The 25,953-nt window shown below is 39.8% G+C and overlaps 1 protein-coding gene across 1 annotated transcript in view; it reads left to right on the forward strand.

Annotated features, from left to right (window-relative positions):
- The window catches only part of LOC134869739 (collagen alpha-1(XXIV) chain), a 66,338-nt gene that overhangs the window by 16,000 nt on the left and 24,385 nt on the right, over nt 1-25,953 (forward strand). The window contains exons 9-27 of the mRNA XM_063891621.1: nt 1,323-1,367; nt 2,141-2,194; nt 2,648-2,692; nt 3,676-3,729; nt 4,481-4,525; nt 5,405-5,458; nt 5,859-5,903; nt 14,365-14,418; nt 14,656-14,700; nt 14,933-14,986; nt 15,232-15,285; nt 16,355-16,408; nt 18,513-18,566; nt 18,651-18,704; nt 19,471-19,515; nt 19,693-19,746; nt 20,251-20,295; nt 23,481-23,534; nt 24,686-24,739. Of these exons, the coding sequence (XP_063747691.1) occupies nt 1,323-1,367; nt 2,141-2,194; nt 2,648-2,692; nt 3,676-3,729; nt 4,481-4,525; nt 5,405-5,458; nt 5,859-5,903; nt 14,365-14,418; nt 14,656-14,700; nt 14,933-14,986; nt 15,232-15,285; nt 16,355-16,408; nt 18,513-18,566; nt 18,651-18,704; nt 19,471-19,515; nt 19,693-19,746; nt 20,251-20,295; nt 23,481-23,534; nt 24,686-24,739 (963 nt within the window). The remainder of the gene's footprint in view (nt 1-1,322; nt 1,368-2,140; nt 2,195-2,647; nt 2,693-3,675; nt 3,730-4,480; nt 4,526-5,404; nt 5,459-5,858; nt 5,904-14,364; nt 14,419-14,655; nt 14,701-14,932; nt 14,987-15,231; nt 15,286-16,354; nt 16,409-18,512; nt 18,567-18,650; nt 18,705-19,470; nt 19,516-19,692; nt 19,747-20,250; nt 20,296-23,480; nt 23,535-24,685; nt 24,740-25,953) is intronic.

Here is a 25,953-nt window from a genome sequence, read left to right on the forward strand (position 1 = left end):
GCTATTGACCGGGCCCTCACCTTTTGTTTTTGAGCTGTAAACATCTGTTGTTGATAATCAAGTCAAAAGGAAAGAAAATAAAGAAAGTCAAAGGGAAAGAAAAGATTCAAAAAGTCATGCTGTTACTGCTGCAAAAAAGTCCAGCAGAGGCTGAGTTAGTAGGGGCTTGGACTGGGAATCGTAGGGTCGCCGGCTCAAGTCCCTGAACAGACTTGAAATATGGAAAGTGGACTACTACTTGGAGAGGTCCAAGTTCACCTCCTAGGCCCTGCTGTGGTGCCCTTGAGCAAGGCACCGACACTTCCAATCCCCCCTCCCCATTGCTCCCCGGGCGCTGCACAATAGCTGCCCACTGCTCCTAGTACTAGGATGGGTTAAATGCAGAGAACCAATTTCACTGTGTGTGCTCTGCTGTGTGCATCCTCCGATTCTATCTTTCTAAAGTCAAAGGGAAAGAAAAGATTGGACTTACCAAAACATTAAATCTTGTTTATTAAGTGCTTGTTTAACTAAATACAGAAATATACTGTGGCACAATTCTGACTGTGGACTAGAATGAGCCATCTATTAATCTTATAGAAAATATTGTATGTTCCAATTTTGTAAGCTTTCTTTTAAACCTCTCTCACACTCTAACCTGCAATATCACCAATTCCATCTGATGGACACACATGCAGACACTACCACAAATCTCCCTGCTCATTATCTCCCTGGCAGTCTCTGCTGTCAATAACAGGAAGTAAAAACCATGTAGATTGATCATAAAACACATTTTAAAACATTTTAACATTCTACTGTCTGCTCCTCAGTAGTTCCAATGAGCAGGTTGACATTGTTGTCCTTCAGGGGAATGCATTGATAATTATTGCTTCAAATATCCTTGCTTCCCAAATGGTTTCAACTTCTCTGACATTTACTCTTGTGCCACCTTAAGGTTTTGTGTGAAATTCTTGACAACCTTAACTGACCTTACCATCTCTTTGTGTATTGCCACTATCGGGCCTTAATTTGAATTTGTCCAATACCTTATACATTATGGGATAGGTTTTACCTGCACAACTAATGTCATTTCTCTCAGCCTAAGCTGTGCTTTGTGTTTACTTACAATCAACAAATGTTAGCATGCTAACTTGGTAAATGCTAGCATGTTAGCATTGTCAATGTTAATATGATGATGCATGATGACGTAAGCATTTAACTTAAAGCACAGCTGCTCCTGCCTCATTGAGTAGCTAGCATGGCAGTAGACTCTTAGTCGTGTTAATGTGGATGGTGTATTTGGGGGAAATATATATTTAAAATATATTTGTTCTATTTTCAAGGGTCCTAAAGGTTATCCAGGGCCTGCCGGACTGCAAGGAGAACAGGTGAGTGATAATGTGTGTGTGCACTGATTGTACATGTGTGCCGAACAACAAAGCCTTCATTTTAAAGACACTTATTGAGATACAGTCGCAGCAATCGTACAGTACACAAATGTTCATACACAAACACAAAAGGATTAGTCCATATTCATATATGCATATATACATTTTCACACGCAAATACAGATGTGTGCCACCAACCAGTGAGATCAGTCCTCAGCTGTTCACTCTAATCAGTGGCTCCTTTTATCTTCTGTTTATCCCACTCTCTTTCACCTCATCAAAAGACTTACAATTATTAAGCCTCAATACATGGACTTTTTGCATAGAGATTTAGAAAAAGTCAGTGGCACAGTTTAGATTGTGACTCTTTGAGGAGGTTCCAAATTATGTTTTGGTTTGAGAGTTCTGGTAGAGAATGTGGGTTGTTGTGCACATGCACAAGACATAAAAAAATTATAACAGCAATTAATTCATGTTTAAAATTAGCATCAGGTGAATGTTTGAATGCAAAGTGTCACTTTAACAGTGGACAGAAAAAAGAGTGAGCAAGTGGGGGACGGGTGGAGAAAGGTACAGTTAATAGACAGCGTTGTGTTCATGGAGGCTGTCAGGAATGAACAGTGCTTGTTTTATTCCTCAGTTGGCAATGCTTGTAGAGGTCTGTGAGTCTCCTCTTTCACTTTATCCATCCATCTAATCTCCCTATTCACCGTTCATTCATTCATTCATTCATTCTCTCTCTCTCTCTCTCTCTCTCTCTCTCTCTGCTGCAGGGCACACCGGGACCTCCTGGGGAAACCGGGGCTGCAGGTTACCCTGGCAGGCAGGTGCAGTGAAAAATACAAAAATACGCTTCCAGTTCCTCCATTGACCCTTTTAGATTCTTGTTACTCCACAAAGACCTGTACAGAAAAAACACAGAAAGGATAATGATATCTACACTAAGTTAACTTCTATCTGCCTTCATGTGCACATTTCTTCCCCAATTTGGATTTGGAACTAAGCAGTAAGCACCTGCTATTTCTTTTCACTACAGTACGTAGGACACAAAGTTACCATTGAAGTGCATACATTAATGCTTCCTGATATTATATTCATGTATGTAGACTGTTGGCCTAAACCTTGTTAAACTGCCAGCAGTGTGGTAGAGGAAATCCAAGTGCAACTTAAAGTACTCATTCTATTTTTCCTATCAATCCATTCAGAGTCTCATGTGAAATCACTCAGTTGCATAATGTGACAAAAAGTCCACCTTACCTGAGTCTTTTTCTTTTTTGCAGGGCTCAGCTGGGCCACAAGGTGACCCAGGGCCTAAAGGTGTCCGTGTAAGTACAAGTGGTTCTGTGCTGTCATTCTGCTTTCTTTTCTTCAGCAGCTCTGAATTAGACACCTAATTTCCTGAAAGGATTAGGAAAGTGTCAGGCCCACAGGCCTGCTGCAGAGAGACCGCTGAGTTGTATTCCTGACATACTGTCTTATGCGAGACGGCTTGTGGGGACTGGTCCGGGCTCTAGGTTGTCTCTGTTTAAGCTGACTGGTTTGTCTTCATTTGGTTCATGCAAGAAGGCCCCCAAACAGGAGAACACTAGGAAGAGAATTGGAAAAGAACATATAGGAAAATATGAAAGCAGACATGAGGTATTGAGTGATGGGACTGGTAGCCCAGAGAAAGAGCATAGCTCAGATTATTATTACAGTGTGAGGCAGGCCGTATGAAAAATAGCCGCAATGACAGACAATACTCTGATAAGATGTGAGTTATGGTGTGTGTGATGGAAAAAAAGGAGACAAAATGAATACATCTTGTGCCATCTGACATAAATATTTGAAATCCAGCCAAGGTATTGCCTTTTCAAGAAACAAAAATCTCACCGTCGCCATGTCCTGAATGACAGAACAGAGAGTGTGTATCTGGGTTTTTAAGAATAAAGAAATTGATGATGGGTTGTCATGTCAAAGACAAAGATTTGTGCATGCCAACAACGTGATACACATTCCCGCCAATTGTTTAACACTATTCCACATAACAGCAGGTGGCGGTGAGCTAAAGTACGGAGCAACACTGCTAGCAAGCAAACACAGATCTAAACAATGCTCATCTTTAACATAGCCAGACAACCAGGGATATGACTGCCTGGGTTTCAGAGCGACGAAAACACAAGGATCAGCCATATACACTGTTTATGCTAAACTGAATAGAAGTTTTGTGGTGAGATGAATTTATTACGATACTGTATCACACTGCAGACAGATTTGTTGATGTCATTTTCAGACAATGCTGTGGTTTAACATATTGCTGATTTTCCAGGGTTTCATTGGGCCTCCTGGCGTTGCTGGGCCACTGGGACCGGAGGGGGAGAAAGTGAGTAATATTTGTTGAAGTTACGAATGCTGTGTAGTCCTGTATGTGTGAAAATGAATATTCATGTTAAGTTTCCTCTCATTCATGTCTTCTTTTGGACCCGCTGTATTCTCCAGTCGTTGTCTTTGTCGGATACTTAGTGCTTCCTGACTAGCTGGTTGGATTAAGGAGATTATGTTTTTGGGTTCTTTGAGCCCTTTGCATTAATCAACTTTTAGCTGTCAGCTTTTTTCCAATATCTTTATCCATGTTGAACTACTTATAGATAAATGCCATTGTTTTACACAGTCATTTTTCAGTCATTTTCCGAATAAACCACTGGGTAAAAAAAAAGGTGCTTGGAGACTGTTCTTTAAAGCTGCTTAATTACGGCTTTACAATGATTGGGTTTCAAAAAAAACGTGAGGTAAATGTATATTTTCCAAGTTAAATACCTGAATTAAGTCACTCATTCCTTTATTCTTTTGAGACTCTACTGTTCAGGAAAACCTGGTCTTTATCTCTCTGTTGTGGTTTTCTGCACATTAGGTGGTTTGTGCTAAGAGCAATATTATTTCAATGTGATGTAGCCATATTTTGATCCTGGCTCACAACAGGCCATGTTACTCAAATAATCTCTATGTAACATTGTCATTGAATGAAAAGGGGGGGGTGACTAAAATGTGTTAATGTGTTGTACAAATCCAAGGGAGCAGCGCAATTCAATGATCGAAGATTTAAGTCACTTACCCAGCTGTTGTTTCTTTTCTAGGGCATTCCTGGTCCTGTCGGAAAACCTGGCTCGAAAGGAAGACACGTAATGTTCCATTCAATTTCGATCCTATGCTTATGGTTACTTCCAGACACTAAAATGTATCTTTCATGTATCATCTATGTAACGCTAATATAGACAGCTGCAGGCATGCTCTCATAATTGTAGAGATTGTAAAAATCCATTTAATGTTTTATAGAGTATCTTTGAAATCACAGCGATGTGGGCTTTCATTTATTTTGTATGCTCTATGTGTTGTGAATGTGCTAATGCAGCAAAACTCTGAATGCCACAGTTCAAACAGTACACAGGGAAAGAACATAAGAGAGGAATAACTCCTTTAGAGGATTTAACAAGTTCTGGCAAATCACATTATAGTTGTTTTATGGAATTTGGCATAGTCCATGTAATGCCAAGTTTGTAGCTGGGCAGCGTTGAGCAAAACTACAGATCAAGGTAAGTGGAACGGAATGTCAGGTTGAGCCCTCAGACTGTGAAAACGTTATGTTTAAAAACAAGCTTTAGCGTCTCTGTTCAAGTGGCCAACCTGGCCTTCAGCCCAATGTTTGTTTCATCCGGCTAAATGGATCAAAGCCTTGGGCCAACGGTGAGCCCGTCCACAAGCACACCAACAAAACTGGCACGTCTTTCATTAACTGAGCAGGTTTTTTGCACCATGTCAATGTAAATCTGATCAACCATTTGGGGATAGCAGGTTAAATGCTATTTATATTTCAAAAATGGTATGTCGTGCATTACAGATAACCTAGATTTGAAGTGACAGTAGGGAAGTGGGAAAACCTTAAAAACTACTGTACCTTCACCGGTATGAAGCTGCTATATACTGACTGATAAGTCGAGGCTATTATTTGCAGTGGTTGCCCTGTCCCTCTTAAATTGAGTGTGGATGTACTTCCTCCACAGGGTGTGGTTGGCGATGCCGGGGAGAGGGGGCCTCCCGGTCCTGATGGCAATGAGGTGAGAAGTCTTGTCCACCTCTCCTTTTTTATGTTACCCTTTTCATCTTCCTCTGCCTGTTATTTACCTTTCTGTCCCCCATTGATATCGTCTCAGAAGATGGTCTATTAATATGACTAACCTTACCAGTAGGTCTCATTACTGTCCGTTTTGGAGCCTGTTGGCAGATACACATGAATGGTCATCACTGGTTAATCATAAAAATGACTGAGCAGCTTGGATTAATTGATTTTTGGGTTCAGACATAGAAATGTTAAGATGCTTTCTCATTTCAAGTGTTTGCACATTGAACATTAAATTACACTTAGAGCATTTCCGATGTAGCCTTGGAAATGAGGAATGTGAGCTACTGTAAGCGTCCTGTCCTGTGTACTTAGGATGTTGCTGTGATGTTTCACAGGGGCCTGTTGGTGGGATTGGCATTAGCGGCTTTCCTGGTCTGAGGGTGAGTATCATTTTTTGCAATCTTCTAAGTTTTATTATGTGATACATTTCCCACAGCTAATAGACAATATGTCATTTCTCATAGTTCTATCTACTGCCTGACTGTCCATCTTTTTTCCTACTTGTCTGTCTGTAGAGGTTAAATGTTGTTCTGGATGATGGATGTATGGCAGGATGTGCTGTTTCTCTCCATAAGTAATGAATGTGGATTTTGTAGCGGCCCTCTGACCTGCTGTAGTACTCGTTTTTCCTGCATGTAAGAGATGTCATTTACTTTGACCAACATTGTTCATGGTTGGGTACAGTAAAGGTACCCTAAACATATACCATACCATATCAAATGATGATAAAAACAACAAAGACTGCCATCTCCAGCCTCCAAAGACTTAAATATTACCTATATAACATCTTTGGAGGCATTGTGTTATCATGGCAGTGGGACAAAATCTAACCTGTCACAGGAATGATAGAGAGCATGCTCTCTTTTCACTGCAGAATGTACATTTGTTCTACAGTCTGAGATCACAGACCCTTTTAAACATCCCCCTGATCATGTCATAAACATACACAGCAAATTCTGGCCTTTGGAATAAACTCTCTCTGAGTTAAAATCAACTACATTTGAGTGTACATAAGTGACCATCGAATAAACTCTACGACAAAGTTAAAGTTACTCTTTTGTTGGAGTTGATCTGTAACCCTTTTCAGGAGTTAAACCGGAACACTTGTTGGAGTTAAAACTACTCCCATGTAGAGTAAAATACAACTACCACTTCAGAGTTCATTTTAATGTGAACTCTATAATAGTGTTAACGGTCAACGCTGGAAAGCATGTTTATTTAACACTTATGGAGTTAAAATAAAAATACTAAAAATTACTACAAAACAACATTGATTCATAGAAATGTTTTGCTTTTATTTAACAAATCCATGGTGTTCGAAATTCCATGCTTGATACTTACATTTTGAATCAAGTGCCGTTTCTGTTTAACAGTGTAAACATGATGAAAACATGAAAATTCACATTTCGAGCAGTTGTGACATTTCATTGTCCCATGGAAATGAAACTATACAATTAAATAAAAAATAAATGTGCACATGTCAACAAAACTAAGAATAGTGTTAATACCACATCCTCTAGGATGGTATTGCATAAACTCAGTGCATTAAGTGCAAACATTATAAACCAACGTGCTCACTGCACAAACGATTGCATTACAGAACTTCTCTGGACTAATTACTTTCAACCTGTAATTCAAGTACATGTACAAAAAAAGAATGGAAACATTCCATGAAGCCATCAATGTTGGCAAATTAAATAATACAACTCTCTGACACAACATCAAAATGTGTGTCACACCCATATGACATTTGGGAATCAAACGGTTTGAAATGTCTTAATCCTTCTCTTTCTAGGACCTGTATCTTCTTAGGGATTTTTTCACTTACTGAACACCGGCATGTTTTCATCGGTCCTTGTGCAATCAAAGAGGCCAACTCGATATTCAACTCCACAACACTTTACCCAGCTTGTGAGGTTGACAGTGGCTTGTTAATCAATGCTGAGATATGCAGATATATCTTCTGTATATTCTTGCGTTTCAAGTAAACGCATTTTGACTGGACCAGACTCAACTGGTTTTAAAGTCAAGCATTCCCAATGATAAGCCAATGCAAACTGGTGTGTTTTTGCAAGTGATACTGTCAAAAGTTCTTTACACAATCTTTGAAAAATGTGTGTTTCGCTTCAAATCTCATAGTCCAGAAATGAATGAGTGGTCCAATTTTGCGAATGCACCTCGGATAGTGGACCATGAAAGGATGTTTTGGAATCAGGTTGTTTGAAGGGTACAGTTCTTTAAAGAGTTGGTGATATTCAACAATAAGGTGCTTTAAATACACAGTCATCCCTTCGGTGATAGAGTATGAGAACACAATGTTTATAATATTCAGCAACAAGTGCCAGTGCAAGTCATCCTCTGGTACCAAGTCACCAAATATCAGAGGTATGTTTGTGATCAAACACAGTGTTTGTGATGCATTTAACCCTATTCCATGTCCTCCACAGTCAAGGTTAATATTTGTTGGCTTGTTTTTCTTTTCCAAATAGCCATAGTGAAATGAATAGACCCTGTTTACCAAGCTTTCTTTAGACATGAAATCTTTAACTAAATACTCAAATAGTAGTTTGACCTCATATTGAAACAACCCCTTCCAAAATATCATGCATGATGTCTACTCCTAGGCGCAGTTCAACTGGCTGTACTATATCCCATTTTTCCTCAAAATATTTCTTCCATTTGGTATCAGAATTCAACTGGCTAAAAGGGTTGTCCATACTTTTAAATAGCTCTTCTATGGCTGATCTGGAGGGATTGTCGTCTGGGAGTAAGTTCAATACTTGTCCTGTCCTGAGGACTGCAAATCTCCCACAAATTCCTGTACATTCTCAATTGTAGAAAGCACAACAGTATTTGGAACACCGCTTCCCAAAAGTTTGGCTACAATGGAGGCACCCATATCTTTGCTGTGAGTTGATAGTGAAGGGCCTGCTCCAATATTTTATCATTGTTTCATCATTTAAGCACTGAGAATTGTCATGCTGTTGTTTGTCATGGTTGGAAGGGGTCTCTTGAGGCACACATGTCTCATCAGTATGAGCATGTATCTTAATAAGATGTCTTCTAAATCCAGAATAACTTGAGAATTGCAAGCAACATCCTGTTTGACCACATTTTAGTCTCAAGTTTTTCCTAGGATACATTCCATGAATTAGTTTGAGGTGTCTGAACAAAAGTAAAGCTGTATCAAAAGATGAAGCACAGAGGAAACATCTCAACATTTGTGCTGCATTAGTTAATTACTGCTTGTTCAAGAGCTTTGCTCTAAAATCTTTGACTTTAAGGGTTTCTTCTGTTGTGCCAATATCAATATTGTACAGAGTAGTCTGCACAAATGTGTACAGGCTGGACAGAACATCATCATATGTCACACTAAAAATGAATGGGACTTGAACAGCTCATCAAATGCGCCCAAGGATGTACATGACTGACAAGGAAGAAGCTTTTTATCCAAGACAATGTAGAAGCTGAAAACCTGTGCTTTTGAAGTGCCTGCGGCCAGAAGATATGGCTCAATGGTCATGAGGTGATCCTCAAGGCTCTGGCAGGACTGAAACAAAATGAAAAGCATTTTCATATAAGCCACTAGTTTAAAAATATTGGACAAACCACAATATTTGGAATTGGATCAGATGGTCTTGACAAACCTTGTGAAAAATTACCAGATGATCTATTGCCTCTCTGACACTGACTTTCTTGGGCCGCTTCCTCCCAGCCGGTTGTGGAGTGAGAAGATGCGGCAAGACAAGAAGAGAAGTCATGTCACTGACCCACTCTGCAGACAGTGGAAAGTAATACAGTGGAGAGTAAAATACAACTACCACTTTAGAGTTAATTTTAATGTGAACTCTATAATAGTGTTAACGGTAAACGCTTGAAAGCATGTTTATTTAACACTTATGGAGTCTCCCGTTTGCAGGTCATTGTCGGACCTCCTTTTAGCTTCACTCTGTCATGGGATGTAGATGTGGCTTTGGATTGACGCTGCACAGTCTTGACACGCCACTCAAGAAAGCCTTTGTTGCTCTGAATGTCATAGAAATGTTCCTAAAAATAAACAGTGCTTCTGGTTGGAATGCAGACAATATCAGGTTTTTAATAGATCTAGTGCATATATGCTGCTGCTTGTCCACAAAAGATCAAATTACCAATATGTGACCACTGCCATTATTTCAAAATACGGCTACAATGCAAACTCACATATCCTTTTATTGAGTAAGGGTCCTTCAAAGATGGGAAAAGTGACACAATCCCAAGGGCATGGAACTTTGTTGCTTTACTTACACCTTATTTGCGGTAAGATTTTTGCCTCCTCTACAAATGAATAATTCATGCCATTAAAACCAAGGCTCTTACCCTTCCTTTTCACGCATGTGAGCTACAATGATGTTCACCATTAATTGCCTGATGGAATCTTTCAAACTCCCAGGGTCGTCATACTCTTTGATCAGTCAACCCTGCTGGCTTAGAAGTGAGAACCTGCTCCACCGTCTAAACACAATTGATATAAGATACAAAAAAAAAAAAAAAAATTAACAACAAGAGATCATGTGTAACCAAAACAACTACCACAATCTATTGATCAAATCGATCATCAATTACAATGGTTCTTCAATTCCATGACACCAATTTGATTAAGCTTGGTTTTCATGTCAGACCAAGTAAAGAGCAAAGTGTACAAGTATTTAAGTAATAAAATTACATTTCTTGCTCGGGTACTGTCCGTCATAGGTTGAATCATTTCAAATCCAGCATCACTTGTGTCACTGCTTAGGCCGCTTGAGGTTGAGACAGACAATGTATCTGTAAGACTTGGAGAAAAGGGCCCTTCACCATCTTGCTGCAGGATGGTAAGATCTGGGGATCACAAATAACATCATACATATCAATCAATTATCCATATGGCCCATTATAACGAATCACAAATTTTGTACAGTTGCAATGTACCAAAAACTTCAATTTACCAAAATCACAACTTGCCCCATAAGCTACTTTGCATTTCAATGCAATATGAACATTTACTATTACCCTGCCTACCACCAGGTGTGAGTCACACATTCTGTCAGGTCGGAGCAGTCAGTCATGTTCTTGGATGATTCTGCTAGTGGAAGGTCTGAAATGCACATGATACAGTTTGCTGTGGAGAGTGAAAATACTAGCTACATTCTGTGATTGCTGTTTGTTATCGGCTAGTACAGAATATCAAACAATCTGTTTCTTACAGATAGAAAATACAAATCTCTCAAAGTATTTCTGCAACAAAACCCAGTAATATCACCTTACCATAATCAGTGTAGATGACAAAACATGTCTTGGACTGTTGCAAGTTCAGGAAAGACATCCTCATCCACCTCTATGCCTTGCTCATCGGTGACTTTCAGCACTGTGTTTTCTGGTATGAGAAACTTCTGCTGCACTGAAGCATAACAATAAACACTTAATTAACAAAACTACTTTTACTACCCCTTTAATGACTTTGAACAACACAGAAAGAACTTACCTGCACTGATGAAGTCTGAGAAGCGGACTTCTTCCAGTTTCACATATTTTTTTGTCCCTCCACGTTTTACCTTTAGCAACATCTTAACCACTTAATGGGAAAAAAAGATAGTTTTTACTTTAGCAACACGTTGACTGTAACAAAAGTATTTGTGGTAGCCATGTGGTAATATTATTTCCTAAGCATTTTCAGGTAGCTTATTATAGACTATTAGCCAGCCTATATTATCAGGTTTGGGCATTAAGGCGGCATTTACTTTGAAAAAAAGTCTCTCGAACCCGGGAAACAATCATGTTACTAGCTAGCTGTTATCTCAACAAAAATGTCGGGAAATGTGCGTCACCTCGTCCACTTTCCCTCAATGCAGGTCGCGGGACTCGTCCGTTACTGTAAAAGGCAAAAGGCATTTTCGTTCTATGTTGAAAGAACTAGAAACAACTCTGTAAGCTAACGTTAACTCTTAGCCTAAATCATCGAGCATAAAATACAATGTCATCGAGCTACGTTCAACAAGTTCAGGGCAAGCATTAAATTCAGCAGGTAGTTACATTTGCTACGTTCGTCCTAGCGAAAATAAACAAACATTAACTTTACACTAGCAGAAAATATAGTTTGAGATGTTAAACAGCACTTTCACCTTCCCTCACGACGAAGTCCAAGTGAAGCCTCGTGGTTGCGGCAGCAGAGCAGTTGATGCATATACACCAGAGTATTGTTGAATCAAACTCCTGAACACCCAGTGACTGAACACCAAAATATTACTCCGCCAATGAGTATCCCTTAACCCAAATCTAACGCTTTCACACTTTTTTGTGTAACTCCAGATTATTTTACTCCAGAAATTTGCTGTGAGATGCAACTGTATGCATTACCTTTCCTGCGCAGTCATTTCAAGCTTCACTACAGTGGCTTGCTGTCCCTATAGCTTTGGGATTTATTGGTGTGCTGGAAGGGTCACTCGGTGTGCGCTAGACACATCTGGATGGATGGGCTATCCTAAACCTTCCCTTAAGCTACTGGCTGTAAGTCATAACTGACTGAAGACAGTCAGACATTAAACATGCACCCGCCATCTTCATTTGGTTTTTACAGAAACATGGATATCATCCCAATAAACCTTTACCTTGTAGAGCAATCTAATTATAGGCTATAGAAGATCAGAGGTCTGAAGTTTCTGTATACATTTTTCACTACTCACATCATATATCATTTTATATGGTGTGTGATGTGGCGAATATCTGCACACATGCATGCACACTCATTTAATGATTACCAAAAATACAGTGCCGAAATTCTTCCTAAGTTCTGAAAAAAAATCAGAGATGGTGGACTGACTGATTCAACGCCTGCCTTGGGATATCAATCTTGTTTACCAAAAAAATGATCATATGATTGAGAGCCCATGGCGAGAGAGTGGACTCTTGTGGTAGAATCTTTAGCTCATGGCTTTAGTATATTAGTTCTCACTCTGTGTTGTACAAGATTTGTTCTCCAAGTCATGTTCTTTCCCTTTCTTTTATATACCTCATACATAATCTTCCTTAGCCATTTTTGTTTTCCCTAATTTAAGAAAGAGGTGTGACCAGATTATGTTTCAGTTAAGAGAACTAGATTTGGTTCTCAACCAAATTGGTTGTAACTCCTTTTCACCTTGTTTTGTTGAACCTAAAGTCCTATTACAAGTGATTTTGTGGTATAAATCAAAACACAATCAAGCAGGGATTAAAATGATACAGTCAATGAGCCTATCATGATTGGCCAATCCTGTGAAAAGTGAAAAAGTAATCAAACAAGAGCGCCAAAATACTTACACCTCCTTAATCCTGTCCTTGATGTAATTCATATTTACTCTACTTCACGGCTGAGTGATTTTGACACCGGATAGATTTAGAGCTTTGATTTGATATTTAACACTCATTTTAGTTCCCAGTGTCAATCAAACCCTTCTCGTGGCTCCAGTTGTTTTCACAGATTTATAGAAAGGCATTTACACTTAGTTGGAGCTTTTTTCACATAATCAGAGGGAGAGCAGAGAACAAAGCCGTGTTGGTTCTGCAATTGATGTGTTTCCCAGGGTGTGACTCAAGAAAATGTGATGCAGCCAGGCACTCATTAACAGCCTGAGTGTAAATCAAAAGTGTTGTAGAGAATAAATAAATAGTTGTTAGAAATGTTATGTGTGTGTTAATGCACAACCACTCTTACCTCAACCAGTTTCCTCATATTCACGATAAAATAAGGCCTTAATGTACAGTCATATAATCGCATGTTGTCAAGTTAATGATACATTTTATGCTGAAGAGTTTTATTTGATTGGGTTTTCTGAGGTTACAGTGGATGTGTTTAAACACGTGTTACAGGAATGCTACAATCTGTTTTTTGTCAGGACTTTAATCACTTGTCTCTAGTGTGGCTGGTTGAGATAATGGTTTGGATGATGATCCCTAAACGCCCGCCTGTCAGGCTATGTCCTGACAGCAGAGTGGGATATACATGTACCAGATTCCTAAAACTTTTTTAAAGGAGTTTCTTTTTCTTGGGGCATTTCCACCTTTCAGCATGTCATGGTTCATGTGCTCCCTGTAGAAAGGCTCTTTTGATAGGTCACATGTGATTTGTGTATGTCCTGCTGCAGTACCAAAGTTGAGTTACAGCATCAAACACCAGAGTCCAGATGGACTCGTAGTTTACACCGCATGTCCTTGATAACATTTAGCCATATTATGCTTTCACTTACACACCTCTAAATACATTTTTTTTTGCATATTGACCAAGCTGAGTGATTGCATGACAATTTCTTCTCCTGGCTGTCTTTTACATGTCAATTTAATTTTAACGTCTCTTCACCTTTACTTCCGTCTCCATTAAAAAGGTATTCCAAAGGAATCCATGCCTATAAACCTATTTGCAAAAGTTATATTTACTTAATTGTGTTTGTGTCTGACACCACATTATAACAGCTGCTGGAAGGGTTTAAGCATTCACCAACTGCATGCTTGCTTGTAAAGGGTGTATTCTTGCTGTCCAGACACACATTCTGGCGATTCTCCAATATTGAGGGCTGGCAGTCGTGAGCAGGGCTAAGCCCAGGCCCATACAAATCAACTGGATGCACTTTCAGCACAGCTTAGTTTTGTTGTTAGGATGTGACAGGAAGGCTCTGGGTTGGATTGTGTTTGTGTCAAAATAACATCATTGCCAAGAAGAAATTGTAAACATTCAGTGTGAAAAAACCCATTGAGTGTCGGGCAACAACCGGGCCAGTATCAGAAGTTTGTTTTAACAGGTGTCTGCATGTTATTGATACATGAATTCCATTGTTTACCTCCTTCCCTCTGCAGGGGGACACAGGGCCTGAAGGACTGCATGGACTGTCTGGTCTGATGGGACCTCAGGTAAGTTAGACATTTGCGCCAGCAAACTGTCTAAATTATAAACCAATACTTTACAATACAGACAAATTAAACCATTGTAATCTGTCAAAAAATGTGCTGTAAGTATCTCCACCTCATATGTAGTACCATCAAATATCATGTTTTGCTGTAGTCTGACTAGGATTCCTTACATAAATTTCCCCTCTCCTCTCTGTCTCTCTAATTCTATACCCTCCCGTTTTCCTCTCACTGTGGCAGGGCCCACCAGGACGGCCGGGCCTGCCTGGATTGAAAGGTGATAAGGTGATTTAAATATTTATATTATTGCAGTGTTTCTGTGTGTTTTGTGTCTATAGACAAGCTCACATAATTCTACATATTACAAGTGTGTTTGCATAATGTTTTAACATTATACACTACAAATAATATATATATATATATATATATATATATATATATATATATCATCTACAGTCATATTGTGATCACTGTGGCAGGGCAGTGTTATATCTCTGTATGATACTGTGAAATTTAGGATGGAGTGGGACAAATGGGCGAACCAGGAGAGATGGGGTTCCAAGGTGATAAGGTACTTCTCTCCTCACACAAGCAAGATTTTAAGTAAAACACAAATGAACACTATCTGAAACTTATATAAATTCATAGAAAGATCATCATAAATGTGTTATATGTGCACACGTAGACACACACACGTCTTGGCAACCAAGCATGCACTCAGGTATATGAAAATGGATAAGTAACAAAAACAATGACACACACAGGTGTTGTGTCTGACCAGTTTGAGTTTTACAGTGTTGTGTCTGATTCTTTCAGGGTGATGCTGGCGCACCTGGTCCCACTGGGCCGAGAGGGATACCAGGACCACCGGTATGTTCGTGTGAGTGTGATATGTGTCTGTGCAGCCAAGGGCACATGTGTAGACATTACTAAAAGTGTATTTATTTGTGCATTTAATGCGTGTTTGTAAGTGTGTGTGTGCGTGCGTGCATACCACTCTTTACAGCTTTTATAGATAAAGCCAAGTAAACAGTAGGCATCTGTGGCCAATAGGTTCAATCCCAGCCCTGAAGTCAACATGTTGATGTGGCCTATTGCAAGATAACCCATCCAATAGCTCCGGATGGCATGGAAACAGTGTGTGAAAGTTTTTCAATGCTCAGACTCCTTGAGCAGGTGGCCCCTTGCATCTGGATGAATGCTGTTGATGTGAAAGTGCTTTGAGGAGTTGTAAAGATTGGAAAAGTGCTATGTAAATGAACTCCAATTAACAATGTACCACAAAGAGATGCAAAATTGTTTTGGTTACAAGTTGTTAGCTTGTTAACCTAAGTCAAGTCAGTCACATTGGCTCAACACATTAGCTTTATTGTACACTTGCTGGTAGTTAGCTTCCATCAGGAAAACATATCTCTCTTCTTACATTGAGTTTGTGTGCATTAAACTCTAATGTAAGGAGCCTTATGTCTGATGCTGTCCGAAGAAAGTGTAGTGTAGCAAACATTTTTAAAAAGTAGTATAAAGGTTTATCCAAACTCAGTTTTCAATATTGTTTTGTCTTACTGCTTTGTTTGCTTGTGACTTACGGATTCCACCCCCCCCCAAAAAATAAAGAAAACTTTCTTTACTGTATCTTTTCAAATGTAGCTGCCTAACATGCTAATACAAAGTAGAAAAAGCATACTCAGTATGAAGTGAGAGACTGAGAGCACTGTTTAGCGTTGGGGTTAAGTGTTTAGTGACCGGACGGAGTGACCCGAGTTTAGCCTTGATTCCTGATAACCAGTGTACATGCTGCATCATGTTGTGACTCATCACTACTAAGTTGGTTTTTTGCTTCCACATTCAGTTCATAAAGAAATGTAATAATATTATGTAACCTAAATGGTGACACAGTGAACCCAATATAATAATGGTGTGTTATCTTTACTTCAAATAGGGTAAGATTGGTGAGATGGGGGCACAAGGACCAGCCGGGCCTCCAGGACCAGAGGTAGGACATAATTATCAAAACTCTTGTTTAAATGTTGATCGGTATTTTTTATGTCAAACATATAATGGTTCCAGGTTCTTATATGTGAGGAGTGTCTTATTCTGACTCTCATTATAGTACGGTAACTCTCTTTGTGTTTTGGAAGGATGTTTGTACATGACATCACCTTGTACCAAATATTCTGGTTACATAATATTTGTTCTGATGTTTTATCAGCAGAAAAAATTAGAAATAATTTGATGATAAATGCAGCCAACAAAGAATGAATTGTATTGTTTTTGGTGATCCCCTAAGGTATGCATTTAGTGCCTCGATTATAAGTATTTGTTGACCAAACATATATAAAAATCTTGCAGATTAAAATGATTTTAATGAGAACATTCATGCCCCTCCCCCAAGATGGTGAAGCCTTCCTCAAGCACTACCATCAGATTAAATGGTTAACTTTTTTCAAAAATGTAAATAAAAGGTTGTGTTTTAAGCTTTTGTGCGGGACTCCTAACCATCAATGAACTTCGGTTGGATAAAAGTGTTACCAAACAAGATCACACAAATGCGTATTAATACCATCGCCGCCATGACTAGCTCTCCATATTTTTCAGCATACAGCAGTTGTGGTGTCTATTTACTGTGGCGACTTTCCTATGCTGGCTCAACCGTGATGCGTGATCCGTGACCAGCCAGGGCTGAATGGGTTTCAGAGGGTACAGTAGCTAAGCGTGTAGTGAAAGCTTTGGCTCAGTATAAAAAACCTAACTTTAGGGCTTCTGCGGGGGAGTTACAGCAAAAGCTCGCAGGCATACGTCTTAAGCGCGCGTCAACAATGTTAGTGATTTGCTCTTCCTGCCAGAGGGGGGAGACAAAACTTGTGAACTCCAGCTATAAAACAGTATTTTTTTGTGTTTATTCTTGAACATTATTTGCAACAAATTATGACTCCATGACATATCCTCTTTTGACAGCTCTGGGGTGAACTATTATTATTAACATCTCAAAATCTGATGCTGAAATCACAATAAACTTGACACAAGAAGAGAATTCAGTTTTCATTTTGTAATTATATGAACTATCAATGAGCTAATGACCTTGCCCTCACTTGCCACTCTACATCAGCTTTTCCAATCGTATATTAAATATGTTATAATCAAACAGGCCAATTACACCACCAGTAATGTTCTGCCGAACGTTATTGTTTACCTTGCATGGTCTGCGGTGTGATCCTGAGGTTTTATGTGTTGTATTGAGACGGGTCAGTGGTGCAGACGTACGGTTCAGTCAGTATTCAATCCATCTCAAATTGTGTTGAGTGGTGTAATGATGATTGAAGCCTAATGGAGGCTACTAATGGTGATTTAGCCTTTTTGTTCTGTTAAAATATCAGGAACTTTACGTTTTTTCTAATGACTCGTAATGATAATCTCACAATTTGTATTGCTACGCGAACACACTGGCATACAATGACATTTGAATTGAATTTAGTCTCAGTACCCCCAAAACGTACAGACACAGTTGCACCAAAAGGATAATAACCTTTTGTTCTCCCTGTTATGGCATCTCCCTCCAGCATGCCTGTACGTTAGTTATAATAACTTCATCTTTTGTCAAATAAGAAGATAATTGTTGATGCTTCCAAGTATTTGAAAAGCATGGAAAATGTCAGAGTACACGCTGCAGTCGAACGTGCAACACCACCATAGGTCACAAAGGCCACTGCTTATGTATTTTTCTGAAATGAGTGATTATGTAATGGCAGGCATGCCTGAAGGTATTCAGCTTCTATCAACTCCGTCGCAATCTATCACTATCTTCACATGACTTTTCAATAAGTCGGCCTACACACACTATCTGTCTGATACAGATTTTTGCAAGAGGCCTTCAGATACTTGCAAAGTGGAGCTGCTTCAGTACATAAACATATTAATACACCTACTTTATACCTGACAGTTTAATTCCGATTAATCTTACCCCTCCTTTATGCACACAGATATACAATGAGTATATTTAATGTGTGGATGGTATCAAACACAATCAATTAGTCATGTGACTCATAGCGGGTAAAATAATACAAACATATGGTAATACTTTAATCTCCTGATTTTGCAAGGGATTTCCCGGGGACATTGGAGTACCAGGGCCTAACGGACCACCTGGACCGAAGGTACAACAACGTCTCTCTCTGACTGTTTATCGATTAATTCATTTGGTTCTTCTGTTAACATTCATGCACCTGGCTGTGTTTCAGGGTTTGCAAGGTGCCAGAGGGCCCCTAGGCCCACAAGGTCCACAAGGAACGCAGGTGAGACAATTCAACACCCAACTTGTTTCCACACATCTTTAATCTCCTTAATGGAAAACTAAAAGTAGGAAAAATCAAGAGAGTTCCATTAGATCATTGGTCTTAGGCAAGTTTTCCTAACACAGTGCTTCACATTTAGCTTCTAGTCATATCTCAAACGGTTGCAGACTAGATCCTTGTGGGAGTGTTTCTCTTTGCCATATCTCTCGGGGCATGTTCCACTGGGTGAAGTCATTATTCAATTAGGTGTTATGAAAAACAAAGCTTAAAGTTTTCCAGCCATGGAAAAAAGCGTTGAGCATTGACCGCTTTTTGGAAGACTTACAACCCACACTTTGCAACTGTGCTGAAAGTTACAGCATTTATCTGGCAACTGTTCACAGAGGTGTAATTGGCCAACGTTTTCTACTCCTCTCACAAACACTTTCCAGGTATTCACTCACAAAAACTCAGTCACATAGAAAACAGAGACCAAAACTGTCTGATTCCTGAAAGCATAGACACATAGAAAGTAATTAAGTGGATCTATTCAAGCCACTTGAGTCCAAAAACCAAATTGGATTACATTTATCCGACAGCTGTGTACAGAGGCTAGGGGAGGACAGTGGAGGAGGAAGCTGGGAGACCTTTAATATTGAGAGTCATGCTAATGGAATGGTGATGTGGCGGTGGGTGCATTTCATCACATGTTGACTCTTGTGTATATGTGAGCGTGTGTTTATGTTTGCAAATATTTGTGTATGATGAAGAACACTGTGATCTGCAGGGTGATGAAGGACCACTCGGCCCACCTGGCGGCATGGGCCCGAATGTAAGAACTCCTAGACATGCATACTTTATATGTACACACATACAAACAAATAGACAACAAGCACACAAATTGAGCATTGTGGGGGTTTAAAAAAAAAAAGTTCACTTAGTAGTTCTATCAGGAACACATGTTTGTTTTGATCCTCACGTTTGTGTGTGTTTCTGCCTGTGTTTTTAGGGAAGACCTGGAAGGAAAGGATACACAGGCGAACCTGGCCCAGACGGTTTGGAAGTGAGTCTAAATCTGTATAAGTATACTATATCTGAATGCCTCCATCTGTAGGACACTGACAGTCGTATGGCTTGTACTCTCAGTTTTGTTTTACCTAAGAAAACCCCAGCCTTCCAGACTCAATCCTCGCCCTTTTTCATTGCATGTAATTTCATTTAGAACAAACCACAAATGCAGTGCAAAGATCATTATATCATGTGTTTCAAGATTTTATTTATGGAGTGTCTCCATGTTTGTGACCCATTTATTGCCTATACTTATTGTGTTGTAAACATGCTCTTGATTCAGACAGAAAATGATTTTCTTCCGGACTATCATCACACATACTAGCAAACCAGAAAAAAAGCAAAATCTCTGCCAGTTGTGTGTGTGTGTATGTGTGTGTGTGTGTGTGTGTGTGTGTGTGTGTGTGTGTGTTCATGTTTACACTGAGTGCTGTATTTCTTTCATCTCTTTGATCACAGGATGCTAACCAGCACACTGTTTAATGTTTTCTGATTGCAGGGAGAAAAAGGGGACATTGGAAATGTTGGGAAAATCGGACCACAAGTGAGTTTCTTCCACAGTTGTATCATTCAGGACAGACATTCATTAACAGCCACCCTGCTGTTAAGCGCCACAATAATTCCCTCTTCAAAGAGTTATTGTGGAGTCTGTGATGTATCTTTTAATAGTGTTAGTTACACCCAAATGCTTTAATGGTTTACCTCTAGATAAAGTGCATTCAACACGTAGATGATAAAGCAATGCTTTGATAACTAATTGAATTAAACCCTTCAGTGTGCCAACCGTGGAGGGAGTTGCAGGATAATCTTTTGATGACTTAAAATCAAAAGATTATCCTGCAGCTTGTTTTTGTAAGCCACTGTAGATGTTGAGAGAAGTTTGAATCCTCTCCATTCACCAAATTGTGTTTTCATAATGAGATAAGCAGAACACCACAGTAGAACAGAAAGAGCGCCAATCCGAGATCATCAGCTTAAGTCACCTCGTTTGGGTTTCAAATGTTTTGAAGCGTGGGTTTGATGTCTGATGTTGCCCAATAATCATATTTGTGGTGCATGATGTCATAACATAATAACTTCAGTTGTCAAAACATGTTGTTCTTGTCCAACAAGTGGCTTTGCATGTCTCCCAAAACATCTGTTAGGATTGTGCCTAAATGTACCAATTATCAGCTAAGTCACAGTTTCATGTCTGTCTTCCTGTTTTATGCTTCATTTAATTCTTTATACCCAGCACAAATACTCTAGAGAATTGTTGGGACATGTTTCCGCTTTGTAAACGCACACAACTGCTCTGAACATCCAAAGTATGTCCGTCCTTCCCGGAGGCCCCTTAATGTTAATATTTGCATTCTGTGCATAGTGGAGGCAACCGAGCGGGCCATGTTCTTCTTTGCTGCTGGAGTGCACATATGAGAGTGGTTAAGCACTTACTGAGTAGAGGGGCCTTTGAAGCAAAGAATGAGCCATGGGGCTACGCAGAGAGAAAAAAACGTCTCAAACATATGGAGGCTCTAATGGATGCCATTACATCACTTTCCAAATAAATTTGATGTGTAAGAAACTGAGATAGAAGGTTGACTAGTACAGGGTATCCAGGGGTCGAAGCAGCCAAGCCGTAGGTCGCCTGTCTTCACCGAGCTCCCCTGTATCACCAGGGCCCACCCCCATAAACTGTTTCAAGTCAAATTTTATTGGAGGTTTTAACAGTTTCAGCCAATTTAGATTGACTGCTGAGTGTTCCATTTGTAAGTGACACTCCAGTCCACAGTGAATGAAACATGGATCAGTCCTCAATTACCAAAGCCAGACACAGGTGTGCTTTGATATATAGTTCACATGTCAACCTCTGTGCTTTTGACTTTCAGTGACTCAGTGTCTACTCACATGTGTGCACTAAAAAATAGGCATTTGTGAGGGAGAACCTTAATACTTTCAACATTAAGTGACGTGGGCTGTATTTCTTCTCCTACCTTAAGGATAATGGGTGTACCAGTACTTTAGGAACCCTAGCTGTGTCAGACGAACCAGATTGCCTTCAAACAGCACTGTTAAAGCTTCCACGATCAGGTCTCATGGAAACCCCTTTAAAACCATTTCCATCTGTAAAAAGATACAGGGTACCACATTGTACCACTTTGAGTTCTAATTAAGGGATTTGAGGTAGATTTAGAGCTCCTGTTCCCAGGCCTGCAGGCTGCATCCCCTCACAGACACTCTGCTACTTATCCATAGCTCAACTGCTTCACTTGCATCCAACAGGATAATACCATTTGGTGATGATACATGACGAACACTTTGAGCTATCAGCCTTTGTAGCTGAGTGAGGGAAAAGCCAATGGAAGGCAATCTTATTGTGTTTATGACAGTGGCTATCACCATGTCAATCTGTTATGTTACTCTCAGTCTCTCACTGTCTCTCTTTTAGCATATGTCCCTCTTGTTCTCTAGACACAGAGAGATACAGATAAAGGAATAGACATAAACAACAACAACATATACTTTAAAGTTATGTGACCAAATTCTGAATAGCACTGATGTACACACTTGTAACCTATTTGTACGGTATATCATTCTGCAATAAGGAAGCACAGCAATTGAAAAGACCTGGACCTCACAACCAGAGAGAGCCGCAGTCTGACCGCGTTGGCTTTCGTGGTTGGCTAGAAGTGAAACCACGCTCTGAAACTGGGCAGTCCTATAATTTATTACAGCAACACTGTAATTCAGTTAGGTTCAGATGCTCTGAGAGCTTGCCATGTCCCACTAGCTTAGTGCACGTGCTGTGGTGCTGTAAACTTGCACTATTGTGATTTTGGGCCACCTGTTTACGTATTAGTGCATGTGATTAGTATTTGTACTTTAAGTGTAAAGAAATAACTAAGTAAAACAAAAAAAGGGGACGAGACAGGGTTTTAAAGTACCATTACACACTCTGGCTGTTTGTGTATTCATCCTGCCATTATTCCTGCACTTGGTATTTAACTCCAGTAGCGAGACTGGCTCTGGTCCAAACCACAACGCCTGTCCCATACCACTTATCTGGAGTTAGTTACGTTCCTCTGATAACTCTCATATTTATATTAGCTGATGTTTTTCCCTCACTCAGTTAAGTGTCTTTTTGAGGCCATTTGTGTTGAGTTGGTTTACCATGTAATTCTATCATGCGCTTTTACTCCCAATCACTGAAATTCTGCCCAGGTCATGTTATTCCTACTTAAGTTTAGATCCACACTTCACAAACACTTCACAAAACATCAAGGTTGCAACCTTTTTGCTCTGGTAGTTCATTGATGAATCATACTTTATTTTCCATTCCAAATGAATTGTAAAAACTGTTTTTGAATAACAGCGGGCCATAATACTGACTGGTTAACTGCTTTGCTTTATTTTTCTGTCTTGCTGTTTATTCGAGCATGAATTCCCTTTGAATACGAATACACCTTGTAAGACGCCTGCATTTATAAAAGGTCAAAAAGCATGTATTTCTCGTTGTACATGTAAAACATTAGAACTGGTAAAGGCAAATGTAAATAAATGAAGACTAAGAATGCAATTCAATTTAGACATGCCTTGCGCTGCAGAAGTCCTTTTTAACAGATGATCTCCTCTATTCAAGGTGTCATTACACGTTAGAGAACAACCCTTAGATGAATAAAGATCCCGTCTTCACATTGACATACTTTCTCTTGTTTGTGTTGAACCCCTGTCCTCTGTTCTCCTCTCCAGGGTCCAATAGGCCTTATTGGGATTGCTGGGGTGATGGGAGTTCCCGGTGAAAAGGTAAGGAGTGTGTTTCTCTGTCATTAAGCTGTCCATCAGGATCAGCTATTGCTCGTCAGCAGCAGAACCCTGTAATTTGGGCTGTGTTAAGCAGCCATGGCTTGAGGCACCTGAGGTCCCAAAACTCATGCTTAGATAAATACTCAACACCCGCACGTCCACATCAATAACAATATAGTCACAGGCATGTCAGCATTACTGCCTCTCATCGCTCAACCCCAGCTGAAGCAAACAAGGTTAATACAGGGATACGTTTCACCTGAGTTTTTACTTGAGACAAATTGGTCTATGGCTTTATGTCAGAATGTGTCCTGATTGAGGTCATTAGACACGTTATGTAATCTTCTGTTTATATTCACACAATTGCTAATGCATAAGTCATTAATTATGGTTGTAAAATAACTCATGCATTGTTAATGTTCAGTTTTCGATGCCTCTCAGCTAAAATAAAATACTTTAAAGGGCTTTGATTCTTGCTGCTCTGGTGAAATGATTTTACTGTCAGTTTGGGTGTTGAATGTTGACAGAAATGTTTCACTGTCCCCTCTCTCTATTCCAACCCATTCCCTTTCCTGACTGTGTGTCAGAACATGTTGTTGTGATGGGAAGCCGTCTGCTTGTCAGACTCTTGGCTATCCTCCACCCTCGATTACCCAGAATCCTGTGATCACCAGCCGTACCCTGACAGCCTTCAAATATCTTTTACATTTTTTATGTAGATATTCTATAATTCAATACCATACTGTGGTTTAGACTTTCTGTCCATTACATATTGTGCTCATTGTTTGATAGAAGTCCAACAAGAACTCAGGAAGTAAACTTGTACAGGCATGAGTGTTGCACAGTTTAAGGGGGATTAAAGCATCACTGACACAAGTGTTAGTGGGGTTAGAGTGGAGACCTAGGCAGCTTTACTGCTCACCTCGAGTTACCTTTACTTTTAACACACTGTGCCACCAACTGGGTTTTAAAGTACCTTCTCTCTTTAAACTCCACTCAACCAGCTGTCGATATTCTGCATTTGAGATGCGGCTCCCCACTTTCTTATTAGGTTAGTGCATGTGAAGCTGTGTTGGGGTGTTAGTGTGTTTAGCTTTCAGGTCATAGTTTAATGATCAGCTCTCTCACGGTCTTGCTGTTTTTTTCCCCAGGGTGACCGAGGACCAGCGGGCCCAACGGGTCCAGTTGGGGAGAAAGGGCCAAGGGTGAGTAGATTAGCTCAAGATAAACCCCGAGACATATTGTAAATTAGGAAAACAGCCTATCACAACTTGAATATAGTGTTCAGTAAACACATTTCTGAGGAGGAAAAATGAAGAACTAAATCGCTTAGAAAATCTGGTTTGTGAGCTTTGGAAGACTTTTCTTAGCTACAAGGTTTATTTCATGGGAATGAAAGCAGACTCTCTTGGTCTGAAGGATCCAGACTACTCAATGTTGTAACTTCTTTAGATACTAGTCTCGGCAAAATTAAGCCGTGTCAAATTGGTTTTTCCCCCAGCAGCCTGGATGGGGATGAAACCAAACCAACCAAACAACCAAAAAAAAGACCCTTTGCTGTCCTGTGTCTGACTGCTTTTTGCAGTCCTAAACGTTTTGGTCAAATCTCTCTTGCTATGATGAGACCTGTGATAGATCTAACTGAACCAGTGTTGTTTGGTGTATCCATTACATTGGGACTGATAAGGCTCCCTGTGTTAAATTCATTCTGTTAAACAGCTGACAGAATGAAGGAATGAGCACTCTCTCATACCAAAGAACAGCTTTACCTGCAAACATACTCTATCCAAGCCCAGTAAAGTCTGTAAGAATATCTTGCTGGATAAGTATATAGCTCATTGACACTACTATGCAGAAATGTATATCAAATTTTGATTGTGTTGTCATCCCTTAATCCACATAGTATAATAAATATTTGGATATTTGTTAATAATTAATTTTACGATTGTTAGCCCACACACTATTGAGGAACATGTGTTGTTGATTTATGATTGAAACAGTGTTGATTCCCAGGGGAAAAAAACGCTGCTGTCCAGGATTCCTCACTGTACCAGGGGCCTTAAATTAACTCCATGCCTGGGACTTTGGGCCCCACTCCTGACCTAGCTGGCTAGTAGGCTGAGCGATTGTCTGGCTGGATGAGAGGATGACTAATCTTGTGGCTGGCTGGCTGAATATTTAGATGATTAAATCACTGTTAGTCTGTGTGCATTGAATCTGAGAGAGAGTTTTGTGACTTATGTAAGAGCTTATGACGACTGTGTGGACCACATTAGCGAGGAGGGACAGTCTTTGGGCTGTATCTCCATCGAGTTCAATGATCATGTTACAAGGTTCTGTTTCTGTTTAAGGGCAGGGATCCCAATTCCTGGAAAATATCAGCCGCTTTTGTCTATACTTTCTTTTTCATCATACTCCT

Source organism: Eleginops maclovinus, chromosome 9, assembly GCF_036324505.1.
Source record: "Eleginops maclovinus isolate JMC-PN-2008 ecotype Puerto Natales chromosome 9, JC_Emac_rtc_rv5, whole genome shotgun sequence".
NCBI lineage: Eukaryota > Metazoa > Chordata > Actinopteri > Perciformes > Eleginopidae > Eleginops > Eleginops maclovinus.